The sequence below is a fragment of the Lutra lutra genome, chromosome 2, assembly GCF_902655055.1.
Source record: "Lutra lutra chromosome 2, mLutLut1.2, whole genome shotgun sequence".
Taxonomy (NCBI): domain Eukaryota; kingdom Metazoa; phylum Chordata; class Mammalia; order Carnivora; family Mustelidae; genus Lutra; species Lutra lutra.
The window spans coordinates 67,337,308-67,360,974 of record NC_062279.1 but is presented as its reverse complement, the minus strand read 5'-3'; the positions used below and the strand labels follow the sequence as shown (position 1 = coordinate 67,360,974).

Genomic DNA, 23,667 nt, shown 5'->3' with positions numbered 1-23,667 from the left:
TCGGGGTCCTGGGATCGAGCCCTGCATTGTACTCCCACTCAGCAGGGAGTCTGCTTCTCCCACTGTCCCCTTCATGTTCTCTCCCTCTCCATCTGTCTCTGATAAATAAATAAGTTCTTTCAAAACAAAACAAAACAAAACTGAGTGTCGTTGGTCTTAGATCTTTTAGAGATGCATTGAACTCACAAACTCACCCAGAGCACTAACCAACCTCTGGTCTGCTTCCCACGGCAGGTTGTAGGAATCTCTGCTCCTTCTTTCTTTTTTTTTTTTTTTTTTAAGATTTTATTTATTTATTTGTCAGAGAGAGAGAGGGAGAGAGAGCAAGCACAGGCAGACAGAATGGCAGGCAGAGGCAGAGGGAGAAGCAGGCTCCCTGATGAGCAAGGAGCCCGATGTGGGACTCGATCCCAGGACGCTGAGATCATGACCTGAGCCGAAGGCAGCTGCTCAACCAACTGAGCCACCCAGGCGTCCCTCTGCTCCTTCTTTCTTTTCACACAATTCCACAACTCCTAGAACACAGACATGGATCTTTATTTCTTTTCCTCAATTAAATAAACAAGATTGCTTTCTGAACCTAAAGCAACTCCACTTCTGGAATGTGTACGTGTACACACACACACACACGCACGCACACACACACATGCTCCCTGCTGTGAGAACCAGCCTGGATTTGGGAAGTATCTCCAGAAGGAGACAGACTTTGTGAGCTCAGGGGTTCCCTGCCCTCCTGAGTTCCAGGGCTCTTTGAACAAAAAGCTAAGATCCTATCGGAAGATGTTACTGTGTTGGAAATTATTTTTATCATAGCAGTTAAGGGAAGGCTTTCAAAATAATAGTTGTCCAACCCCATTTGCAGAACTAGCTTGCTTTATATTAATCTAAATTGGGGTTTTAATAATAATTCCTATAACACAAATATTGGAGTTTGATGTTCCTTTTGTAATTATGTCTAAGACCCCATAGATACACCTGATACCTTATTATTAGCTCTCATCTGAGACTTTGGTAGAAAGTGCTTAGTCTTCTGAAGTCATCATGGTGTGTTTCAGAGTAAATGGGGCCTTAGAGAGCTCATGATAGTAAAGCCTTGTTTGTCTGAAACTAATGAATCTCTAGTGCAAGATAAGAGGAAGCTGGAGCATCATGGCATTTCCTCTAATAATATAATGTTTAATGCAGCAGTCATTTGCTCAAAAATAGCATACCCTGCATGTTTTAGTAAATTATATTACACCAGCAGAAACGTGTGTGTGTGTATAGTAAAGAGTCAACCAGGACCCTAATATTGATCAAGCACGGACTCACAGCTACCAACTTGACTTTCAGACCTGTAAATGGAAAAGCGATACCAGCTCGACACCCTCCTCACAAGGGAGCCCCTGAGAGACCACCTCCCCCCAAACTTTCTGCAGCCAGAGCATCCAGTAAAAAACTGCCGTTTAATCGGTCTTCTTCTGACATGGATCTTCAGAAAAAGCAAAGTAACTTGGCATCTGGACTCTCAAAAGCCAAGAGTCAAGTATTTAGAACCCAAGATCCGGTGCTGCCCCCTCGCCCCAAACCAGGACACCCTCTCTACAGGAAATACATGGTAAATGTAGCTTTTAAAAATGTTTCTGGTCCTGAAGTACATAAAAGACCCATTATTCCTTAGAAAAAGATGATGAGACAAATGTGGAATTGCCCCTTGAGCACCAAGAAGGCTTGAGATAAGTAGGCCAGAGTGAAACCTAGGTCTTTCCAGCAGGGTTTCCTTATTAGAAGAAATGCAGGAAGAGGAAGTAGGGCAGACAGAGACTGTAACCTGCTGTCTGGCTTGACCAAACAGAAACTGAAAAACCTGACCCAGTGGGTTATACCGATGGGATTAGCTCTGACAGATGTTGTAGTTCATAACTTGATACAGTTTGTGTCTTACAGCCACCTTGCCCACAGACTAAAATTCAAATTGCAATAGAAGGGAATTCCTCATTAGAATGGGTGCGTTCTTCCTCACTTTTCCCTTTTCTAAACCTAATTATCATGGCCCCTTTAACAGTCACAAGTTAGAAGTTTTTAATCGATAACTGAGATCTTTGAGGTATTAATTCTGTTCTCTTTGAAGGTTTTTTTCCACGTGACTTTAAACATTTGTCCATTCCCCACGCTTGAAAACAGAGCTGATGTGCTGTCTCTACTTTGGTCAGGTTAGCCTGATAAAATGCAAAGCAAATAAAAAGAAGGGGAACAGAACTGTTTGCACTTTTTAAACAATTATAGGACAGTGGTTTTAACAAGGATACTAATTAATAAGTCGATGTTCTACATTTCCATCATTATGGCAGAATCTGTTTCTACCTTAAGCCATTTAGGATTTTCTAGTCCCCCTGAGGGAAGGGTATAGACAGATAAGAAATAGGTAAGAAAGAGGTAGTATATCCATTTTCATTTTCATTTAAACTGAGGAAATTTTAATGGCTAAAACCCAGGGATGTTCTTTGACTTAAAATAATAAACAGTGGTTGATGTATTAAGTACTTACTATGAGCCAGATATTGTTTGAAACGCTTTATGCCTTTTAAACAACTCATTTATTCCTCACCCAACCCTGTGAAGTAAATACTATAATGATCTCTGTTGTACCAATGAGGAAAATAAGACACAGGAAGGTTGAGGAATTTGTTCAGGATCACAAAGCCAGTTAATGGTAGAGCCAAGATTTGAACATAGGTCAGCTGGCTCTGAGCCCATGCTCGAGCCATTAAACCATACTACAACAGTAGTGTTACTAGCTGTAAAGTCTACTTGCTTGGGCCATTCCATGTTCAGAGTCTCATTTAGTAAGAACCGCATTTTGCTTATGGTTCTTAGCATAACTGTATAAAACATTTAGATGTCTCAAGTTAATAAATTAAAAATGGTAGTAAAGTGTCTCATTGTGAAATGATTCTTTAAATCTCTCATTTTTTCCATGGCCACCCTTTCATTAAATTACTAATCAGGAATCTGGTTACTTCAGGAGCCTGGGGCTCTTCACAGAGATCCTGGGAATCAGCACACCCAACCCAGCCTTACAGGGCCACACATCCTTGTACTCTTGAGTCTTTGCTCCTGAGTGATCCAAGGACCCAGGCAACCTCCTTTATCCTTGTTGGAAGTGAGCTTGTGTGCTCACATTACCTGGGTATGCCTTTTATATTTTACAGGCCTCTGATCTGCACTCACGGGCCTGAATTTACGAGAGGCCCGGAACAGATTCCTCTGGCCAGGGTGGGCTGCAGATAGAAAAGCAGTGGGGTAGACCACAAAGTGACTGGGGTCAGACAGTGAACTAGGATTAAGTAGACCCTTGGTGTCGAGGAGATTAGGAGAAAATGAGATGCAAGGCAGATGGAATCAGTCAGTCAAGCACTACAGAGGAGACTCCAGCCCCCCCATCAGCCTTTAGAAGACAACCACTAAGGACCCTGTCCTGACAGAGCTTGAGGTCGGGTACTGAGCATTGATCCAGATGCCCAGGAGACATGGTGGGCCTAGTCCTGCAGAGCAGAACTTGCAGGTTGTGGTTGTTAAAGGGAACTTGGGGCCACATTAAGCCACCATCCTGTGGGCTCAACTATACCTCCCCAGGGACTATTGAGGGATCCATGAGAGTGGCAGGCCCCACCAGATCTAGAGCCTGAGGAAGCCAAAGAGCTGAGCTGCTGGAGAAGTTGCACTGTCCGTGCTCGTCTGTGACATGAAATCTCCATGTTATCAGCAGCTTAGGAGGAGGTCATTTGATTTCGAATAATCCTTTTGTGGGTTTGTGTTTAAGCTGTCTGTGCCTCATGGAATTGCCAATGAAGACATTGTCTCCCAAAACCCTGGAGAACTCTCCTGTAAGGTAAAGTAGAGCTCTTTCTTTACTGACTGATTTAAAAAAAAAAAAAAAAAAAAAAAATCACTGGCCTCTGTTATTGCTTTACACGTTATTAAATGCTTTAGGCTCTGAAGATTAAAATGTGAAAAAAGTAATAATGTTTTATTAAATAAGAATTGCTGCAGAGCGTGATGTTGTGCCTTACAGCGTGGGGACGTACTTGTGGTGCTGAAGCAGGCGGAAAATAATTACTTGGAATGCCAAAAGGGAGAAGATACTGGCAGAGTTCACCTGTCTCAGATAAAGATTATCACCCCACTTGATGAACATCTTAGAAGCAGACCAAACGTAAGGAATTAATGCTGTACGGCCCTCATATCACACATGGCAGCACATTTCATAGAACTATTAATTATATCTCATCCTCAGGTTTTTATTAGCACGTTTATCTTAACCAGAGTTAAAAATGATGGTAGCGTTTTATTTCATTTTAAGAATAAATTACTTCTAAAAGACTTGCCACTGCCATGCTAATCACTTTGCTACAGAGAATGACTACCATGTGTTTAGCCTTCTTCATCTCATGATGACTTAGAGCAAGCAGGCCGCTCCATCATTAATTTTCAACTGTGAGAGCTATTTATTTTTGAAATAGCGTAAACATGTTTACCAAAGTGCCACAGATTAGTTTTCTACCAGAATGGATAATTATTTTTAAGGGGGCCCTATAAATGCTAAGTCTGACATTAAGAAGCACTTCCCTATAAGATTGAAGCTTAGAGCAAGCCTCATTCCTCTCATCGTAGCTCAGAATAATGAAATGAAATGTAATCCAACAACCTCAAGTCACAGGGTAGGCCTAACAAATTTGCGGAGCCTGGGAGAATGCGGTGGTTGTTGAAGGTCGTTTGTTTTGCCAGAAAAGTAGCACCGAATGATTTACAGACGTCTGTTTGTAAAAGAGCTTCTTAAGTTATCCCATAGTTTTCACTATCTGGTCGTTAACGTGGCACACATGAAAAATAATAGCCACCTATCACTTAACACAAGGGGGTATATTTGATTGGCCATTTGTCCTGCTTTTCAAAATCTAGTCCAATTCTTTCTTCCCAGAAGGCGGTTTATCTTTTGAAGTTTGCTAAGAAACGTAAGAGATGATATTTCGGAGAGCAGAGAAGATATGTATGAAACTAGTCACCGCTAGGATACTGAAATTCTAAGTTTAGTCCGCATACGTAGAGTTCCCCTGTTGCTCATTTCCCTTTGTTTTGATACAGCATTATCCATCTGTCCCAGCTGTCCTTCCTCTTTCAGAACATACCGATAGGTAATAGTGGGAGTTGTACTGCCAAAAAGCTTTCCTCGATAAAAAAACAAAAGCTAAAAAAAATTAGAAGTTATTCTTTTATAACAGTCCAAAGTTTTTTCCACTTTATTTTTAAAAATATTTTATTTATTTAAGAGATAGAGTGAGATAGCAAGAGAGAGCAGGAGCGGGTTGGAGGGGAGGGAAAAGCCGGCTGCCTGCTGAACAGGGACCCCGATGTAGGGTTCTGTCCCAGGACCCCAGGACCCTCACCCAATTGAGCTACCCAGGAACCCCAGCTTTTTCCACTTTAAACGTTACCTCCTTCCCCTTGTACCATAGAATTGAAGACACCTGGCCTCCTTTGGCCAACTACTCGTGATACCAAAATGAAGCCTCCTGTAGACTCTGGGTTCATGGCTTAGCATTACATTTTTTCAGAAAAATAAAATTTACCTATTTGTAAGCCTAGTTTTAAGGTAAAGATTTCTAAAACTGAGTTCTACTCTCCCCTACCTTAGTAAACAGAAAATAGTGAACATTATCAGTTGAGGTTGAATGTCTCAGATCATGGTTTCAGTTCACTGTATGTCACCAGGCTGTTCTTAACCTCTAACTTCATTTTTTTAAATGTGGGAAATAGTTGTGATAACACCACAGAGGTTTCTTTAGAATTGATTTATTGTATGATTCCATTTATATAAAAAGTCCACAAGAGGTAAATCCAGACAGTAAACTAGTGGTTGCCTAAGGGCCACGGGGACGGTGCAGGGGGAACGACTGCTAACCAGGAGGGGGTTTCTTTGGGGAGTGATAAAAATGGTCTAAACTGGGGCGCCTGGATGGCTCAGTGGGTTAAGCTGCTGCCTTTGGCTCAGGTCATGATCTCAGGGTCCTGGGATCGAGTCCCGCATTGGGCTCTCTGCTCAGCAGGGAGCCTGCTTCCCTCTCTCTCTCTCTGCCTGCCTCTCTGTCTACTTGTGATCTCTCTCTGTCAAATAAATAAATAAAATCTTAAAAAAAAAAAAAAAAGTGGTCTAAACTTGGACCTAAAAATGGTCTAAATTCTCACTTTGGTGAGAGTTGCACGGTTCTGTGAATTTTCAAACTATGTACACTTTAAAGGGGTGGATTTTGTGATCCGTGAGTGATATCTCAAAGATGTTTAAAAACTTAAAAGAACTAATTAATGCATATTAAGGTGTTTAACCTGGTGAGTAGCACATAGTGAGTAAATACTGAATATTAGCATTTTTTATTACTCATTTGTGTCAGCAGTTATAGTCCTATTAGGAAGAGCTTTGGAATATATTCCTTGTACCTACCAGATACCCACCCTGATGGCGTGGTCAGAGTCGTACTGACCCCTCGTGGCCAACCCTGTTCCTCTGCCCCTCAGCTGCCAGGCCAGGTCTATGGCCTCATTGCTGGGGAAATCCTTGCATTGAAGATGGAGAAGGGAAACTAATTGGGAGGCTCAAGTTACTGTCCCACCTCATCTTCCCTCTCAGGCTTGGTAATGTTCAGATTGTTGGGCCCCTTTGAAGATTCTTGTTTGTGTTTGGTGTGGGGTAAGCCTGTGACTTCATTTTTTTCCCCAATAGATAGCCATCTAGCCTGACACCATTCACTGAATAGTCATTCCTTTTTCCACAGAGGTAAATCAGAAAAAAATGAAAATCATACAGACACACCTATAATAACTTAAGTGAATTTTTTAAAAATTTTTTAAAGATTTTTTATTTATTCATTTGACAGAGAGATCACAAGTAGGCAGGGAGGCAGGCAGAGAGAGAGGAGGAAGCAGGTCCTCCATGGAGCAGAGAGCCTGACACGGGGCTCGATCCCAGGACCCTGGGATCATGACCCGAGCCGAAGGCAGAGGCTTTAACCCACTGAGCCACCCAGGCACCCCACTTAAGTGAATTTTTTAAAGCCCCTCCAGACTGCAGATACCTCACAGCTCCTTTCCTGAAATTCTCATCATGCTCATTTAGTTAGAGAAAAGCACTGAGCAGCTTCCAAGAAAATATCAGTGTTACTTTGGTAAGCTGTCCTGGCCTAAATTAGTATTTATGATTACCTAACTTGAGAGAATATAGCATGCCGGGGGGGGGGGTATTTTGATTGAAAGATGAGGTAATAAATCTACCTTCATTCAGTTCAGAAGTTTGTGAGTATTGAAGAGTTTGAAGTTATAACTCTAAATAATATCTTTTAGTTAGATTAGATGATGATGATGATAACTTATTCGTGTTAAACTAAGAGTAACAACTGCTTGCCAATGAGAAAAGGTCACTCTTCAAGTTTACCTTCTCCTCTAGCCAATCTAGGAAGTTGGCTACATGAGTAGAGAGTATTGAATTCTCTTTGCTAATTTACTTAGAATTACTGTTGAATAAACCATTTAGATTAAATAGAAAATCCAGACAAGGCATGGGAAGTAGTGTTGTTGGCCTTCAAATTAGAGAAAGCATTCTGTTAAGTGGTAATAAATGAAATAGATTTTACTTTTTGTGAATTATACTTGTGTGGAAGTCATTAGCTCTTTTCATTATGAAAGGCAAGAGCATAAATTGCAGAGCTTTCTTCTTTTTCCATTTTAATGAAGATTCAACTTTTAAGGCTCTGTTGAAATTTAATACTGATCATAATTTAAGGAAAAAGTGACCTTGGCAAGGTACACAGATCAAAAACCACTACTTCGGAGGAAAATGGTACTAGTTTAAAAAATAATAATAATTATGATAAAAAGTTAATTCCCTTTTATTTTACTCTCTTGGTTTCAAAAAAGTGCTGGGGGATATTACAATTGAGTTATTTCTCTCCTCCCTTGGCAAGGACACATGCCTTTTCAACTTGATAATGATTCCCTTGTTTGGCTCAGCTGTGTGGTTTGCATCTTGTACTCAGAATGTAATTGTGTCAAGAGGATTCTAATGAGAAAAAAAAATGGTCTCAGAGTGACTGGCAAATCCAGCATCCATCCTGCACACTTCATTCACAGCCCTGTTTTCTCCCTCAGGATCCGAACCATGCCCAGAAGCCTGTTGACAGTAGTGCCCCTCATGCTGTTGTTCTTCATGATTTTCCAGCAGGTAAGCACATGAGTAATCAGGTGCTAGAGCCTTAGGATCGCCAGGCAGCCATCTTCCCTGAATTAACCTCTCAAGGACATCTTCATATTCTGTACCAGTGGAGTTCTGAATTGGAAAGGTCATTTTATCTATCACCCTGCCTTCAAGGAAGGGTCGATTGGACCCAGCCATTCCAGAGAGCTTAGCTGCATTCCCTTGCCTTTGAAACTCCCTGTGAGAGAGAAAGAGTGAGGGGAGGCAGAAAGGAGGGAGGGTTCCTTACAATGAACAAATATCAAATTGCCTACCAACTGCAAACTTTTAACTCTTTAAAAACAGTGCATACCAATTAACAATTATAATGAGATTAGTTCTAATTTAATAAGTGAAATAATTTTCAGTTGCAAAATTTGCACACATAGCTATTACTTACAAGATGAAAATATACATTTTTTGTAATAAATTTTTAGATACCTTTTATATCTAAGATTACAGGACTACAAATAAACTCCTGATTTATTTAACACCTCTTCTGATCTGCTTGGTAGACTGATTTTTATTTTAGTGTGAGTACATTTGCTTGCTAAAGAGCTGTAGTAGTCCCTTAGTTAATATTTTGAGATTAAAATGATTTTTAAGCATGATTGAGAATAATAAGAATATTATACTGTGTCTATAAAATCTTTCATTGTTCAGTATGTATTCAGCAAACGTTTATATTGGCCCTGTAGGAACTGTTGGCCAGCATAGTATTTTTTTTTAACCATTTCCTATCAATCAATGTATGGTAAATGCATCTAATTTGGTCTTTAAAGAGGAAGCTCATAATAACAATATCCCCCCCAAAAGAATATATTTTTAAGTCAATTTGATTGAACTAATCTGTTCTCAGAATCACTGGAACATACTGCCTCAGTGGACAGAAGTAAATGTTACTTTGTGCTCTGCTTTAATCAAATCTGCAACCAAGAGAATTCATCATATACGTAATTATAATTTTATGTTACAGAGCAAGCTGATGACTTGCACCTCACTTCTGGAGAAATTGTTTATCTTCTGGAAAAAATAGACCCAGATTGGTATAGAGGGAGATGTAGAAACCAGACTGGCATATTTCCTGCCAACTACGTCAGAGTAATTGTAAGTGGGTAATGCTTGTTTAAATTTGTCATATATTCTGTGTAACTTGCAGTTTGGAAAAAAACGGAAGCCTAGATTCTTACATTCCTGTTCATGTTCTAACGTTGATGCGTCTGGTATTTGGAAAATTCGAAAAATAAAGTTTTGTTTAACTAGATAATGATTAATTATTATTATTATTTTATGTGGAGTGTACAACTTAATGCCTCAGTGCTGTCTGAAATCCGAAGGTGGGAAATGACTGCAGGTCAACACACGAACCAACTTGGAGGGGTGGGTAGGCACTAAACGATATATATTAACTCCTTGAAACTTTTAGTAAACAACAATTAAATGGTACCAGATAGTCCCAGAGGAATTTTCCCTGAGGTTATGGTGCCACTTACTTTCTTTGGAGTACATATAAATTTTGGTTTCTTTCATTCTTTCCATTCCCATTTATTTTCATCTTAAAAAAAAAAAAAAAAAGGTTCGGGGTTACTAAAGTACTTTCATTAGAGGTAGTGGTCCATTCATGGTTTTTCACATAATAAATTCAAATCTGATTGGAAAAAATTAAAGTATCAGAATTTTTTACACCCTCCCAGCCTGCAGTATGTGAGTCCATATTGTAGAGCCTTCAGGGCTAGTAAGCCCAGATGTCTGTGAAACACGGACAGAAAATCAGAATGCCACTTGAACATTTATATCAATAGGAAGAGTATGACTCAGTCCCTAATATAACTTACTGATACCGGAAGATATCAATAAAGCTAGCTTAAATCTTTGAGCATTAACAGCTTATTTGAAGGGGGAAAAGCTAAGCATTTTCCATTACATCAGAAACCTAGGAAACAAGACAAACAAAAACAACAGAAAACCTGGGGCACCTGGGTGGTTCAGATGATTAAAGTCTGCCTTCAGCTCAGGTCATGATCCCCGGGTCCTGGGATCAAGCCGCATGTCAGGCTCCTGGCTCAGTGGGGAGCCTGCTTTCGCCCTCTGCTCATTCTCTCTCTCAGGGTGTATCTCTCTCTGTCAAATGAATAAATAAAATCTTTTTTTTAAAAAACTGTATTTTTCAAAGATAAATGAGTTTGAGTCTCTTGAATTCTAAAATGAGGGTCTTAAAAATTGTGCAGTGTATATATAGATAGATAGAGATCTCTATATGCCCTGACTCTTTAGAGAAATCTTTACCACACTCTCTAAATTAATATTAAGAATAATATTAGTTTTAGCACTCTTCCTTATTTTTCTTCTGCCCAATATGGCAGTACTTTAAAAAGCCCAGTAACCACAGTGAAATCAGTCACACCGAATCTGCCACTTTATTGGTATAAGTGCCACTTCGAAGCCTCCTAGTTTAAAAAATTGTTTTTAAACTTTCAGAATTGATCAGGAAGGGTGCTGATTTATTTCAAATAAACCTCAAAACCTTAATGTAGTGTCAGGCGTAGTGCATTATGGTCAAATATTTTATGACAACCCCGCTCTACTGAGCCTTGTAAATAAGGTATTCTGTAAAGTGCCTGCCAGTTAATAGACGCTCACTGAGTACTCTCTCCTTACTTCTTCCCCACTCACACTGAAGGAAAAGAAAATGGTCCAGAGTGGGGAAAAGAGAGAGAATCCACGAGTTTGATTAAAATTTTTGTTTGGGGGTCAGGAAAGTACGGCAGAATTCTACTAACGCTTTGAAATAGGCGGGCTGGTGCCTGAGTGCTTGCTGCCTAGTTTCCGTCTTCAGTCCTCTTCATCTGAAGCTTTTGACTTAGAGGATGTGGGAGAGAGAAAATTGAGTCTGTTGTAGAGCAGTATCAGTGTGCTTATTCCAGCAAGAAAGAGGATTGATCGGCGATTCAAAAAAGGCTACTGCGGAAAGACAGGTTACATATTTTTTTTTCAAAACCCCAATTCTGGGTTTCTTAACTTTTAGCACCTGTGGTACAACTTCATCAGCTTAATACCTATGTAAATTGGCTAGTTTTAATCACATATTTCCTAATTGCTGAGCCTTACATTTATCTTACTAAAATCTGAAAACATAAAATTGTTGCCTTGACGTTGTCTTTACAGATTGATGTTCCAGAAGGAGGAAATGGGAAAAGAGAATCTGTTTCATCTCACTGTGTTAAGTAAGTTTGATTTGTGTTCTTTTGCACAAAATGCAAAGGAGGCAAGCATTTATGTCATAAAGAATTACCAAACTTCAAACACTTCACATGTGTGATTATTCACTTCTCAGTGTGTCTTTGTAATGATGAGGGTTTAAAAAGCCTTAGTGGTGGGGGGGAGGGGTACACCTGGCTGGTGGAAGAGCATGTGACTCTTGATCTCAGGGTTGAAAGTTCAAGCCCCATGTTGGGTGTAAAGATCACTTAGAAATAAAATCTTTTTTAGAAAATAAGTGAATAATGGGTGCCTGGGTGACTTAGTTGGTTGGGCGACTACCTTTGGCTCAGGCCATGATCCTGGAGTCAGGGGTTCCAGTCCTACGTCAGGCTCCCTGCTTGGCTTCTGCTCAGGCTCCCCCTGACCTGCTGCCTCTCCTGCTTTCTCTCTCTCTCATTCTCTCGCTCTCTCTCAAATAAATAAATAAAATCTTTTAAAAAAATAAATGAATAAATAAAAATAAAAAGCCATAGTGGATTAAAATTCTGATAAATGCAACATGCCGATAGAAGCTGGCAGGAGCAATGCTCCATGTCATGCAGGACAGACAGACAGCCACAGACTAACTCCTGCAGCTTTCCACACACAGCCTGGCCTGAGTTCAAGCAGAGACAGGTTCGTTATCTGATGCATTTTGCTTGGGCCTTCTGTCTATCTACCAACAGACTATTTAGAAGGTTCAGATACCTTTGTCACTGAAAATATTTTAACCTTATAGAAATAGGAACCCTACAAAAACTGCTAGGCATTTTATATTGTTTTGTTTTTAAGAGGAATGAGAAGAAAGTAAAGGAAGAGTTAAGGTGGAGAGGTCTACCTTTATGCCTAAAGACCTTTCCGTGAATTTATATACCCTTTTACGCACCACCGTAACTGCTTTGTGATTTAAAACACTGCCACACTGCAACTTTATATTCCAGTTAGAGGAGCAAATTAGTAGAATTCACTCCCTGCTGAAGACTGTAAACCTGTCTTTGAATAGGTCAGACATAAGGAGATGCTCCCCAAGGACTTCAGAAAATAAATGCAAAGGTTACCACAAATAAGAAAACTTCTGATGTCACAATAGTTGAATTCTATCTCAGGTTCAATTTGTCTCCTATTTCTAAGCAGTGTTTACTGTGTCAGCAGGTTGAATTTAAAGTGGGCTTTCGCAGCCGTTGGTCCATTGACTGGACCTAAATAAGACTTTGATTGGTGAGGGGACCGACCTTGTCTCCTCAGGCAGTTGTGTCTCCCGTGACTGTTGCTTCTGAGTCTCCGACTGAGACTTCCTTTCTGAAGCCTTAAATCTAAGGTTTGGTATTAAACCGTGCCTTCCAGAGACACCGTTTTATCTCTACTTTCACCTTATTTTTAGTCACAATTGTAGATCATTGAAGGATTGTTCTTATTCTCAGAAGTGAAGCCTTTTTAAAGGTGATTACAGAAATCATCTTTTAAAAAAACCACATTGGGACGCCTGGGTGGCTCAGTTGGTTAAGCAGCTGCCTTCGGCTCAGGTCATGATCCCGGCGTCCTGGGATCGAGTCCCACATCGGGCTCCTTGCTCATCAGGGAGCCTGCTTCTTCCTCTGCCTCTGCCTGCCATTCTGTCTGCCTGTGCTTGCTCTCTCTCCCTCTCTCTGACAAATAAATAAATAAAATCTTTTAAAAAAAAGTAAAAAAAATTTAAAAACCGCATTGGGGCGCCTGGGTAGCTCAGTGGGTTAAGCTGCTGCCTTCGAATCGGGTCATGATCTCAGGGTCCTGGGATCGAGTCCCACATCGGGCTCTCTGATCAGCAGGGAGCCTGCTTCCCTCTCTCTCTCTCTGCCTGCCTCTCTACCTACTTGTGATCTCTCTCTGTCAAATAAATAAATAAAATCTTTAAAAAATAAAAATTAAATAAAAATTAAAAAACCGCATTAAGTTTACGGTTGTTACAATTTTCCCAGTTTCTGTTTTCTTCCAACTTCCTGGTTGTGAAGACCACGTATCCCTATAGACAACTCACGGATGAGTCACCACGTGTTGCGGTCTCCTCTGCCCAGCTGATGCCCATTGCCTTCTGCTGCGGAAGTTCCGTGTCTTGCCCCAAGATTCTCAGGGTGGGCGCTCCTAAACTCAGCTCCTAAACCTTCTCCGATTGAGAGGGTTCGGATGCGGCCATGGATTTCTGTGGCCCGGGCATACACAAACATGCAATGAAGTAAAGGTGACCAAAAGATGACCAGTGTAGACTGACCTCTCTCCCTCCAGACCCTCATTTGGAATTCTACATGTACTCTGTGACCCCGACTTTGGCCTTTCTTCTTTACTCTTTTTGAGAGTATAGGTTCATATCTAGAAAGTAAGGACTATCATTTAGAAATATAGCTTACTCTTTTCCACAGGAATTTTTAAATTATGCCTCATGTATCTTGTTCCACAATAAACACAGAATACATGTTTATTGAAAGACCGAGTGCAGGTTTTACAGCATTTTGAAAGTTAGTACTCCCTAGGTTAACCCACAGCTTGATCTTTGTTCAGGGGCCCAAGATGTGTCGCTCGGTTTGAATATATTGGAGACCAGAAGGATGAGTTAAGCTTCTCGGAGGGAGAAATTATTATTCTTAAAGAGTATGTGAGTGAAGAATGGGCCAGAGGAGAACTTCGAGACAGAACTGGGATTTTTCCCCTTAATTTTGTAGAACTCGTGGAGGACCATCCCACCTCTGGAACAAATGTTTTCAGTGAGTATGGAGAATATGGTTTTTTATTATGTTCTATCCTAATTCAACTAAACCAAATAATAGGATAATTCTTGAGCTGCTTAATAATTTATATTTTTTTAAGTAGAAAGAAAAATTATTTTTAAATTATAATAATCATTATTGGGATAGCCATTACTGTGGTAATCTCTCAAAGATCTGGCATTGGTGTTTTAGGTAATTAGCAATTGCTTCATATCAGAAATTGTAAAGAATCATAGACTATTAAACAGAAGTAGACTATCTAGTATAACTAATGTGTATCCTCCACTTCTCAGTAAAGAAAACAAGCCCAAAGAGGATGGTACTGGTCAGAGTTATCCAGGACATGAAGAGACTGATCTAGAGTCCCCGAATTTTTATTCTCTCTCTGTGGTTTTTCTCCAACATCTATTGCATCTCCAATAGCAACATCTAAAGTTTTAACTTTTTTTTTTTTTTTTTCCTTAAACATAGGCACAAAAGTACCACCCAGGACCAAAAAAGAAGATTCTGGTGCAAATTCTCAGGTAGGCTGCTTGAATAGGCAACTGTAGTGAAAACTGCTTTCAACTCTGGGAGGAATATTAAAATCATAATTAACAAGAGAAAATGTTATAAACCATTTTTCAATTCACGGAGCAAATGTTTGAAGTAAATGGTTAGAAGGTTACTGTCTTTATTCTGTATAATAGAGCTCATAAAGATGGGTTAGGAAGACATGCAAACAGGGTACCTAGGTGACCCAGTCATTAAGTGTCTGCTTTTGGCTTAGGTCAGGTCATGATCCCAGCGTCATGGGATCAAGCCCTGCATTGGGCTCCCTGCTCAGCAGAAGCCTGCTTCTCCCTCTCCCACTCCCCCTGCTTGTGTTCCCTTTCTTGCTGTCTCTCTCTCTGTCAAGTAAATAAATATTTTTTAAAAGACGTGCTATTTCTTTTATAAAAACAGAGACATGATCAGAATATTCATAAAAGAGATACCATAAGTGACTGATACTAAAAAAAAATTTAAAGGGCGCCTGGGTATCTTGGTTGAGCATCTGATTCTTGGTTTCAACTCAGGTTGTGATTGAACCCCACATGCTCAGCACAGAGTTTGCTAGAGGTTCTCTCCCTTTCCCTTTGTCCTTCCCCTTGCTTCCCCGACCCCCAAGAGGGGAAAAAAAGGTTTTCTTCACAAAGATGGTCATGGTGGTGTTTGTATAATGGGAAAAAATTAGAAGCAACCTAAATATGACCATTATTCGGAGGATGTTCTGAGACCATGAATACTAGATTTATAAAGTAAATGTCATGGGAGGAAAACATATAGGGAAATTGAATAGATAGCATAAAAGACTGACTAGAAGAAAATATATTTAAGTTGCTGTAAGGGGTGGGTTTTTTTTTCCCAACTTCATACATTTTCCAACTTGCCAAATGTTTGGGAACATTTTATTATTTTTATAGTGGGAAAGAGAAAAAATATTAAAAATGTTATGCTGTATAATGTGACTTTAGAGTGTTTAAATGGAATAGGAATGTGGGTGATTGCCATTGCTTTTATGACCTATTTTAGAAGAGTGAGCCTGATGGGGTCATTGTTTATCAAAACGTCACTGGTAATTGGGCTGTGTGTCTCTAAATTCTTTAATCCCTGCTCACTGATAAAGTCAAACAGGAAGGTTGGGGACTACAGTTCTCCAGAAGGAAATGTTCACATTAGTTGCCTGCATTTCTTAGGGGTTGAAAGTGCCATTCTTGAAGATGGGTTACTCAAGTTCAAGAAAAAGAGGGAGTTTGTTTGTTTATATTTTTGTTTTTGTATAGTAACCCATCAGTTGTGGCAAACTTCAGCTACGCTAGGTGCTGTGTCCAGCGTGCAACCTGCATTACCTCATTCTGCCCTCACAACAACACTGAGCAGTACTAACATGAATCTGAGGCTCGGTTCTAGAACCCAGGCCTGTCTGGCTCCAAGCCTTTGCCTTCGCATTTTCCTCTCCTCCCTGCTTGAGCTCCTCGAACATGGGGTTCCCATCCTGACTTGGCAGAGACATGTTTTTACAGAGCAAAACCTTCCTCTGTTGGATGTGAGGTAAAAGCATTCTTGTTGGAGCGTTTCCTCATACTAGCCCACCATGTTTGGGTCATTACCGTGCCAGCCTTAAAGCTAACTATATACCTCACAAAATTAAAAGTGTGAATAATGAAGTCCCACGTGATGGAATCTGATAGCCTGTGAATCAGGTAAAGATCTGGAATTAACAGACTGCCCATTCTGAGCCTTCCTAATTTAGGTAAAGAAGAGCTTTACTGAAAATTATATGCTTCACCAGAATTTTTCAAAGTGTCATAAATACTATACGTAAACACCATATGCTTTTACCTAACGTTTTTAATGTAACTCATGTTACAGATGTTATTTTAAGATCACAATTATACGGTGCCTGGGTGGCTCAGTGGGTTAAGCCTCTGCCTTCAGCTCAGGTCATGATCCCAGAGTCCTGGGATCGAGTCCCGCATCGGGCTCTCTGCTCAGCAGAGACCCTGCTTCCTCCTCTCTCTCTGCCTGCCTCTCTGCCTACTTGTGATTTCTCTCTCTGTGTATCAAATAAGTGAATAGAATTAAAAAAAAAAAAGATCACAATTAGAAAAAAGGTTTTGCTTAAGCATTGTATGTATACCTTAAAAGCCAAAAAGCCGCAAATCTCATCATATCTGTCATTTGGAATTCTCTTTTAAGAAAAAAGTTATTGGAAGCTTTTATTTCTGAAAGTTGGTAGGAAACATAAAGTCTTGGGTGATTTAAAGAAGACTTCAGGCTTTGAAATCTTTAACCCCTTAGCTTTTCTTCTTTTTTCTTTCCCCCACTACTTTTTTAAGCTTTGTAGGAATCAACGTCAAATAAAATCTCACATTTCAAACTTGTGGTTTGTAACAGGATGATAGTCTTTCTGGAGAATGGTGTGAAGCCCTTCACAGTTTTACAGCAGAGACCGGTGATGACTTATCCTTCCGGAGGGGAGACCGGATCCTGATCCTTGAGCGTGTGGACTCTGACTGGTACAAGGGCAGACTGCGTGACAGGGAGGGGATCTTCCCAGCAGTCTTCGTGCGGCCCTGCCCAGGTATGGCAACTGCAGAAATGACTGTTTCTCTAGAAGGGGAGCCTAAGACCTTTGGAAATGGTAGATATTCCTTTCCCCTCTGGCCATGCTCAGTTTAACTTGCTTGCCTGTATTTGAAAGAGTTGATTCATAAATGTATGCAAACTCTCTTGTTTTGGGGGGAAAATAAAGACAAAAATGCCTTCACTTAATAATGGCTAATTTTGTCTACTAAATGTATGCTGTCTAGTTTTATTCCTGGTAAGAAAACATCATATTTTTGCAAGCTAAATAAATACAAAATTAATTGAAATTATTCTGTCCCAGGAATGAGAAGGGGGGCTTCTTGAAATGTTTGATTTGTGTTTTAGTCCAGTGTCTCTCTCTATATATTTGGATTTTTGGTGTCTTCACAGCAGAGGCAAAAAGTATGTCTGCTTTGGCATTGAAGGGGAAGAAGGCCAAAGCCTTGTATGATTTCCATGGGGAGAATGAAGATGAACTTTCCTTCAAGGTGAGAATATGTATCTTTTTGTAACTGCATTAAATGGTTGTAAATTTTGAAGTGTCTTCCAGTGAAGAGGGGAACATTTGGGTGGAGTCTTGATTATTAGTCAGGAATGAACAGATCTTAGACCCTAACTCTAATGGATAGGATTAGAGAAGGTGAATAGGGCACATTTAAATTATCAGCAAGGCATTTAAGTACTTAAAACCTTACCGCCCCACAGTCCCCAAACAAATTCCTTATTCCTGGGCCTTGTAACATCTGAGCTCAACAATACTGGAATTTTCATTGGTAGCCCTAGTGAAGGATAATTCTCTCCATGGCCTTTGCAGCCTGCTACTATCATGTCTTCGAAATCAATGGAAGAATCAGATGGCTCCTGCCACAGCTGGCCACGGCAGCAGGCTTCGTAAAACACTGGAGTCTTGTCTACGAAGATACTGACTAGACTTTGGGGAAATGATCCCAAAAGGTTATGCTCCTATGCGAAGGCTTATTTATTTATTTATTTAAGTCATCTCTACACCCAACGTGGCACTTGAACTCATGCCCCTGAGATCAAGAGTCGTACAGTCTTCTGACTGAGTCAGCCAGATGCCCCTGCAAATGTGTTGTTTTTGTTTTTTGTTTTTAGCAGCCTAAAATTCAATTTTACTTTACCAAAGAAGTACCTCCTCTTTTTTGTTTGTTCTTTTTTGTTTGTTTTTTAAAGAGTAAGAACAGAATATTTCCTCTGACCATGGTCAGAGGAAGGCACTCAGGACAGGACCTTGGGACTGTTCCAAGAGGAAAGAGGGTGGGTTTCCTTCAGTTGCCATCAGAGCAGCCTGCGTCAGATGCTGGGAAGTTCTCTATCACCGGATACTCGGCCAGAGGCAGAGTTGCCATAGAAAAAATTAAATCATCAGGGAGTGATTGGAGAAGATGAGACTTAAAACAGTGGGTACCCCACCAGCTATCAAAAGCAAAACAAGGGAGATGAAGATGATTCTGGGAAGTCGTGGAGTAAGGGGCATGCGAAGATAAGTCAGTAGAAAGTTGCTAACTTTCCTATTTTGTTATGGAGTTTTCCATTCTTCTGGGAGTTTCTTCCTTTTCATATTAAAATGTCATTTCTCTTATAAAATGCTGTGAGTAAATACTATTTATTATGCAGAATTATAATTTGGTAACCTTGTATCAATTCCCTTTTTTTCTCCTTAATTTCTTGGTTCTCAAAATCCAAATGTTTGGAAACTGTTGCCCTCATCTTTTTCAGTCATGGGAATCAGTGGCTCAAAGTTCATTCTTTTTATTGTTACATAAAATGTTACTGCAAGTGAACAATCTGGATTCAAACTTTTTGGATGTTATTTTGGCCTTTGTTTAAGTTATGTCAGTGTCAATAACAGAATTCACAATATTCTCCAGAAAATAGGGTGTCTTCATTTTACAAATGACTGAATATAAACAGGGTAGTTCCTGAGTTTTTTTTAGCTTAAGGGATTCATTGTTAATCTTTAATATTTTATTAAATATTCACAGAATATTAGTAGAACTTTTTTTGAAAAAGAAATTTTCCTCGCCATCAGAAAACTGACATAGTATGTACATATAGACCAGAGCCAAAAAAAAAAAAAAAATGGTTTCATTTAACTATTATGTTATAATTTAGGAACCAGAAGGAACTTATTTATAATAGAAACTTTGAACAGCCAGAATTTTTACAGATTTTGGCAGAGTAAAGTAAATTAATGACATTTGATAGTCAGCATTTTCCCCTTCCATTTTCCATAAAGAAAGGCCTTAAATCAAACCATTTTTAGAGGGCAGTGTACTAGTGCTATAAATAAAATCCATTTAGCCTGATAAAGATATTCTTAAAAGTAGCCAGGGTCATCCTGAACCATTATAGAATCTTAAGCCCAGATTCTAAGAAATGGTTAGAATCCATAAAGAACAAAATAGTTTCAAGAGAAAATTTCAAAAATGATGTCTTCATCTGTTGAGGAATTATAATTCACGCACGAATAAGACATATAGTCCCTTTGACTAACTTGATGAGGGTAAATCAGATGTTCTGAGTCAGGGAGAAGCTCTTTAAAGACAGGAATGAATATAAATTTGATTGTTAGACCATAGAAGCATGGAATGAACTAAATGGTAAAGGAGGATACCATTATGTGGAGGAATGAATGTACAGTACAAAATGCTCAGGATGTTGAGAAAAGGCAATGATAAAAGTAAAAAATCCACTGTAAATTGTGATGGCCATGTACCCCAATGGTTAGCAACACCAGCCCTGAAATCGCACTGGACTGGACTCCTGACCCTACCACTGACTAGACATGCAACCCTGCGGAAGCTGTTGAATCTCTCTGAGCTTCAGAGAGATTTAAAATGAAGAAGTCCATAAAAATATCTCTCTCATGGGGCGCCTGGGTGGCTCAGTGGGTTAAGGCCTCTGCCTTAGGCTCAGGTCATGATCCCAGGGTCCTGGGATCGAGCCCCAAATCAGGCTCTCTGCTCAGCAGGGACCTGCTTCCTCCTCTCTCTCTGCCTGCCTCTCTGCCTACTTGTGATCTCTGTCTGTCAAATAAATGGATAAAATCTTTAAAAAAAAAAAATTCTCAAACAGCAAAATAACAGCGTCCACCCCTAGGACTGTGGTGTTGTTTAAATGAGTTAATTCCTGTAAAGTACACAGAGTAGAACTACCTATGGTAAACACATGGGCTCTCTTACCTTCAAGTCTTTGCTTAAATGTCACCTTTAGGGGGGTGTTCCCTGACTGGAACTAATGAGATGTGAACCCCACTTTCTGTCCTCTTGGGCCAGCTTATTTATTTGCCTCCCTACTCTAAAATGAGGTCCTTGGGGGCCTGGGTGGCTGAGTGGGTTAAAGCCTCTGCCTTTGGCTCAGGTCATGATCCCAGGGTCTCGGGATCGAGCCCCACATCGGGCTCTGTGCTCAGCAGGGAGCCTGCTTCCCCCTCTCTCTCTGCCTGCTTCTCTGCCTACTTGTGATCTCTGTCAAATAAATAAATAAAATCTTTTTTAAAAATAAATAAATAAATTTTTATTTATTTATAATAAATTTATATTTATAATAAATTTATTAAAAATAAATAAATAAATAAAATGAAGTCCTTATTCCTTGCTGTGTCCATAATATTCAGAACAGGGTCTGACACATACTGGGTGCTCAGGAAGTAATTGTTACATGAAAAATCTATATATAATTATAACATATATGACATCTAGGACTGTTCTTAAAGAAGAATTTGAGATTAGGAGTAGTGAATTGGGGGGCACAAAATGCAAGTGGGAAAATAAAAGTGCAGTAAGGGTGACAATGGTGAAGGAACGGGCTCTGAGAAGAGGCATACAAGCAGAGGGTGTCATAGGTCTCCATCATCTGTGTGGCCTATCATGTAACCCACTGGGCAGATCAAGATCAGCGAGTGACATCAAGAGAAGATTAACCATGCCTCTTCAAGGAGGCTGCTTTCCACACTTATTCGCAACAGAAAATAATCATTCTTTCCAATTTTTGTCTTCTGACAGGCTGGAGACATCATAACAGAGCTGGAATCTGTAGATGATGACTGGATGAGTGGAGAACTAATGGGAAAATCTGGAATATTTCCCAAAAACTACGTTCAGTTTTTACAAGTCAGCTAAAGGTGAAGATTGTGTTCTTTGGCATAAGCACTCACTTGAACAATTACTTTGACTATCAGATACGTTTTTGCACTATTTTTGTAAACTGAAAGAAATATCTGTGCTCTACATGGTACACTAGAATTTTCTGAAAGCAGAATATGTCTAGGTTTTGTAGTCCGCTTTCATTCACAGTAGAAACATGCACGTGGAAACCCGTGAACCACCCTGGTATCCTACCAGGGAGGACGTCTGGTGGGATCAGCAAGGCAGGTACACACTTCCCCCAGGGAAAGCGTCAGGTGGCGTGGCGGCATGGGGAGGCTTATGAGCAGAGCTTGCACTTGGACATCTTGACCTCAACACCAGGAAATTGACCATGCTTCTTCATTTTTCACTTTAGTTTAAAAAGAGGACATTTGATAATTTGATATTCTCTGTGCTGTAACTGTCAGGACATGGTTGGTAATCTAAATTTCATTTTTGACATTCAAATTAGTTCTAACCATTTAAGCCCATTATCCTTATTACCAGGGCAAATCTTTGCTTCCGGTGGGGCAGTCTATTAACTAGCTGGAGCCTTTATAAGCACTTGGTAAATCAGCTCGTGCTTATCAAATGCTTCTTTTGTTACTAAGTATTTTTCCCTTTGTCCAAGGATTTAAAGGGGGTTAGAATTTGATGTATCTTAGTCAAAAGAACCAAAACCATCCTGAAATGCCTTGCTAATACAACTAACCCTTCCACATACCGTCCACACCTTCTTTCTTCCATGTATACTTCATGCTAACAGGGTTATTATAAAGCACATTTTCTGAATCTGCAATCATTCTTTTGACAATTACTGGTACCCAAAGAAAAATTCGTTTTCTTTGTGTTACCCCAGTAATACATAGAAACCTGTGTCTTGTTATAGTGGTACATTATGAATCACATATATCTCAGAATACAGAGCAACTGTTAAGAGAGAAAACGCCAGACCCCCACAGCTCGTTTCTTCCTTATAATCAGAATGAAAAATAACTGAAGAAGACCCAAGGCTGATAATTCTTTGGGTTTTTGTCCCCAGTTTATTCCTGCGCAAATTATTAGTGTAAATTAAAAAAAACACTTTCCTGCTATCCATTTGTTATGCATTCCAGACTTAAGATAAAAGTGGTTCTTTACGTGATTGAATCAATTACAGTTTATGGGCTTAAGCCAAATAGGTCGAAGACAATCTTCCAGACAGATCAATGGAATAGAATTTCACTGGAAATGTAAAACACTTCCCCAACAGCCCTCACGGTTTTCTTCCATTTTTGAGAAGAGTTTCATATGCTTGGCCACTTTTTAGCTTTTGCCATTGTTTCCCATTGTCCAAAAAGTTTGGCAGCCAGTTGTCAACAATTATTTGAACACCCTGTGGGTTCTGTAAGGGAGGAGATGTTTACTTTGTCTTTGATAGAATTTCATTTTTCAGTTACATGGTTATAATTGATTTTGGAGTAGGGGAGCTATTTTTCATACATTTTAGTTAGAGGACATTATAAAGAAAACTTGTCAAATCTCACTTAAGAGTAATTTCACAAGAAATTAATGACTTAGAGTATTATCTCAAATAAATTCTTATTTGCAGTAAGGTGCACAACAGCTGGAAGTGGGGGATGTGTCTGGAATAGGACATGAGGTATATTATTTTGCCTATAATTGTGACATCATATATCAAAGATCGTGAAAGCCTAGCTTTATTGGAGAAAAATATCCCTCTTAAATTTTGGCCTTGTGTTAGCAGAATGATAAGTGCAATAGTTGTAAATCTACTTGACACTATAATAAACTGAAATGAACTTTTCAAAGTCCTTTTCTCATACTAGACTGAATTTTTTGAGAATGGAGATGGTACCTTTGTGTCTCCAGCCCTTTGCACCACACAGGGCTCAATAAACGGTTGGTTGGTTGGTTGGTTGGTTGGTTGGTTGGTTGGCTGGTTGGATAATTGGTAGATTGGTTGGTTGGATGGAAAGATTTCACACACAGCAGTACTATCTTGGATACACCAAGATCTAATATCTTACCTCTTTAACTTGTTGACAAAAGTTTTTATTGAAACAAAATTCTGTTTTGTATCATTTCACTCCTTCAAGGCACCTTTTTTGCTTGCCACTTACTACCCACTCAACTGACAAGAGGCCAGGATGTTGCTCAG

At 39.7% G+C, this 23,667-nt stretch overlaps 1 protein-coding gene across 10 annotated transcripts in view; it reads left to right on the top strand.

Moving 5' to 3' along the window:
* SH3D19 (SH3 domain containing 19) overlaps nucleotides 1-23,312 on the top strand; it is a 175,122-nt gene extending 151,810 nt beyond the window's left edge. For 7 of the 10 annotated variants that reach the window (XM_047717627.1, XM_047717625.1, XM_047717632.1 and 4 more), the window contains 11 exons: nucleotides 1,333-1,597; nucleotides 3,803-3,871; nucleotides 4,055-4,195; nucleotides 8,179-8,251; nucleotides 9,240-9,370; nucleotides 11,429-11,487; nucleotides 14,039-14,241; nucleotides 14,716-14,768; nucleotides 17,164-17,350; nucleotides 17,746-17,843; nucleotides 21,384-23,312. In XM_047717627.1, coding sequence (XP_047573583.1) covers nucleotides 1,333-1,597; nucleotides 3,803-3,871; nucleotides 4,055-4,195; nucleotides 8,179-8,251; nucleotides 9,240-9,370; nucleotides 11,429-11,487; nucleotides 14,039-14,241; nucleotides 14,716-14,768; nucleotides 17,164-17,350; nucleotides 17,746-17,843; nucleotides 21,384-21,500 — 1,396 coding nt within the window. In that variant the 3' untranslated portion in view covers nucleotides 21,501-23,312. Of the gene's footprint in view, nucleotides 1-1,332; nucleotides 1,598-3,802; nucleotides 3,872-4,054; nucleotides 4,196-8,178; nucleotides 8,252-9,239; nucleotides 9,371-11,428; nucleotides 11,488-14,038; nucleotides 14,242-14,715; nucleotides 14,769-17,163; nucleotides 17,351-17,745; nucleotides 17,844-18,169; nucleotides 18,395-21,383 lie in introns of those variants that run through there. The other 3 variants (XM_047717626.1, XM_047717628.1, XM_047717630.1) reach the window with 3 other exon arrangements.
* Nucleotides 23,313-23,667: the final 355 nt, after the last annotated feature.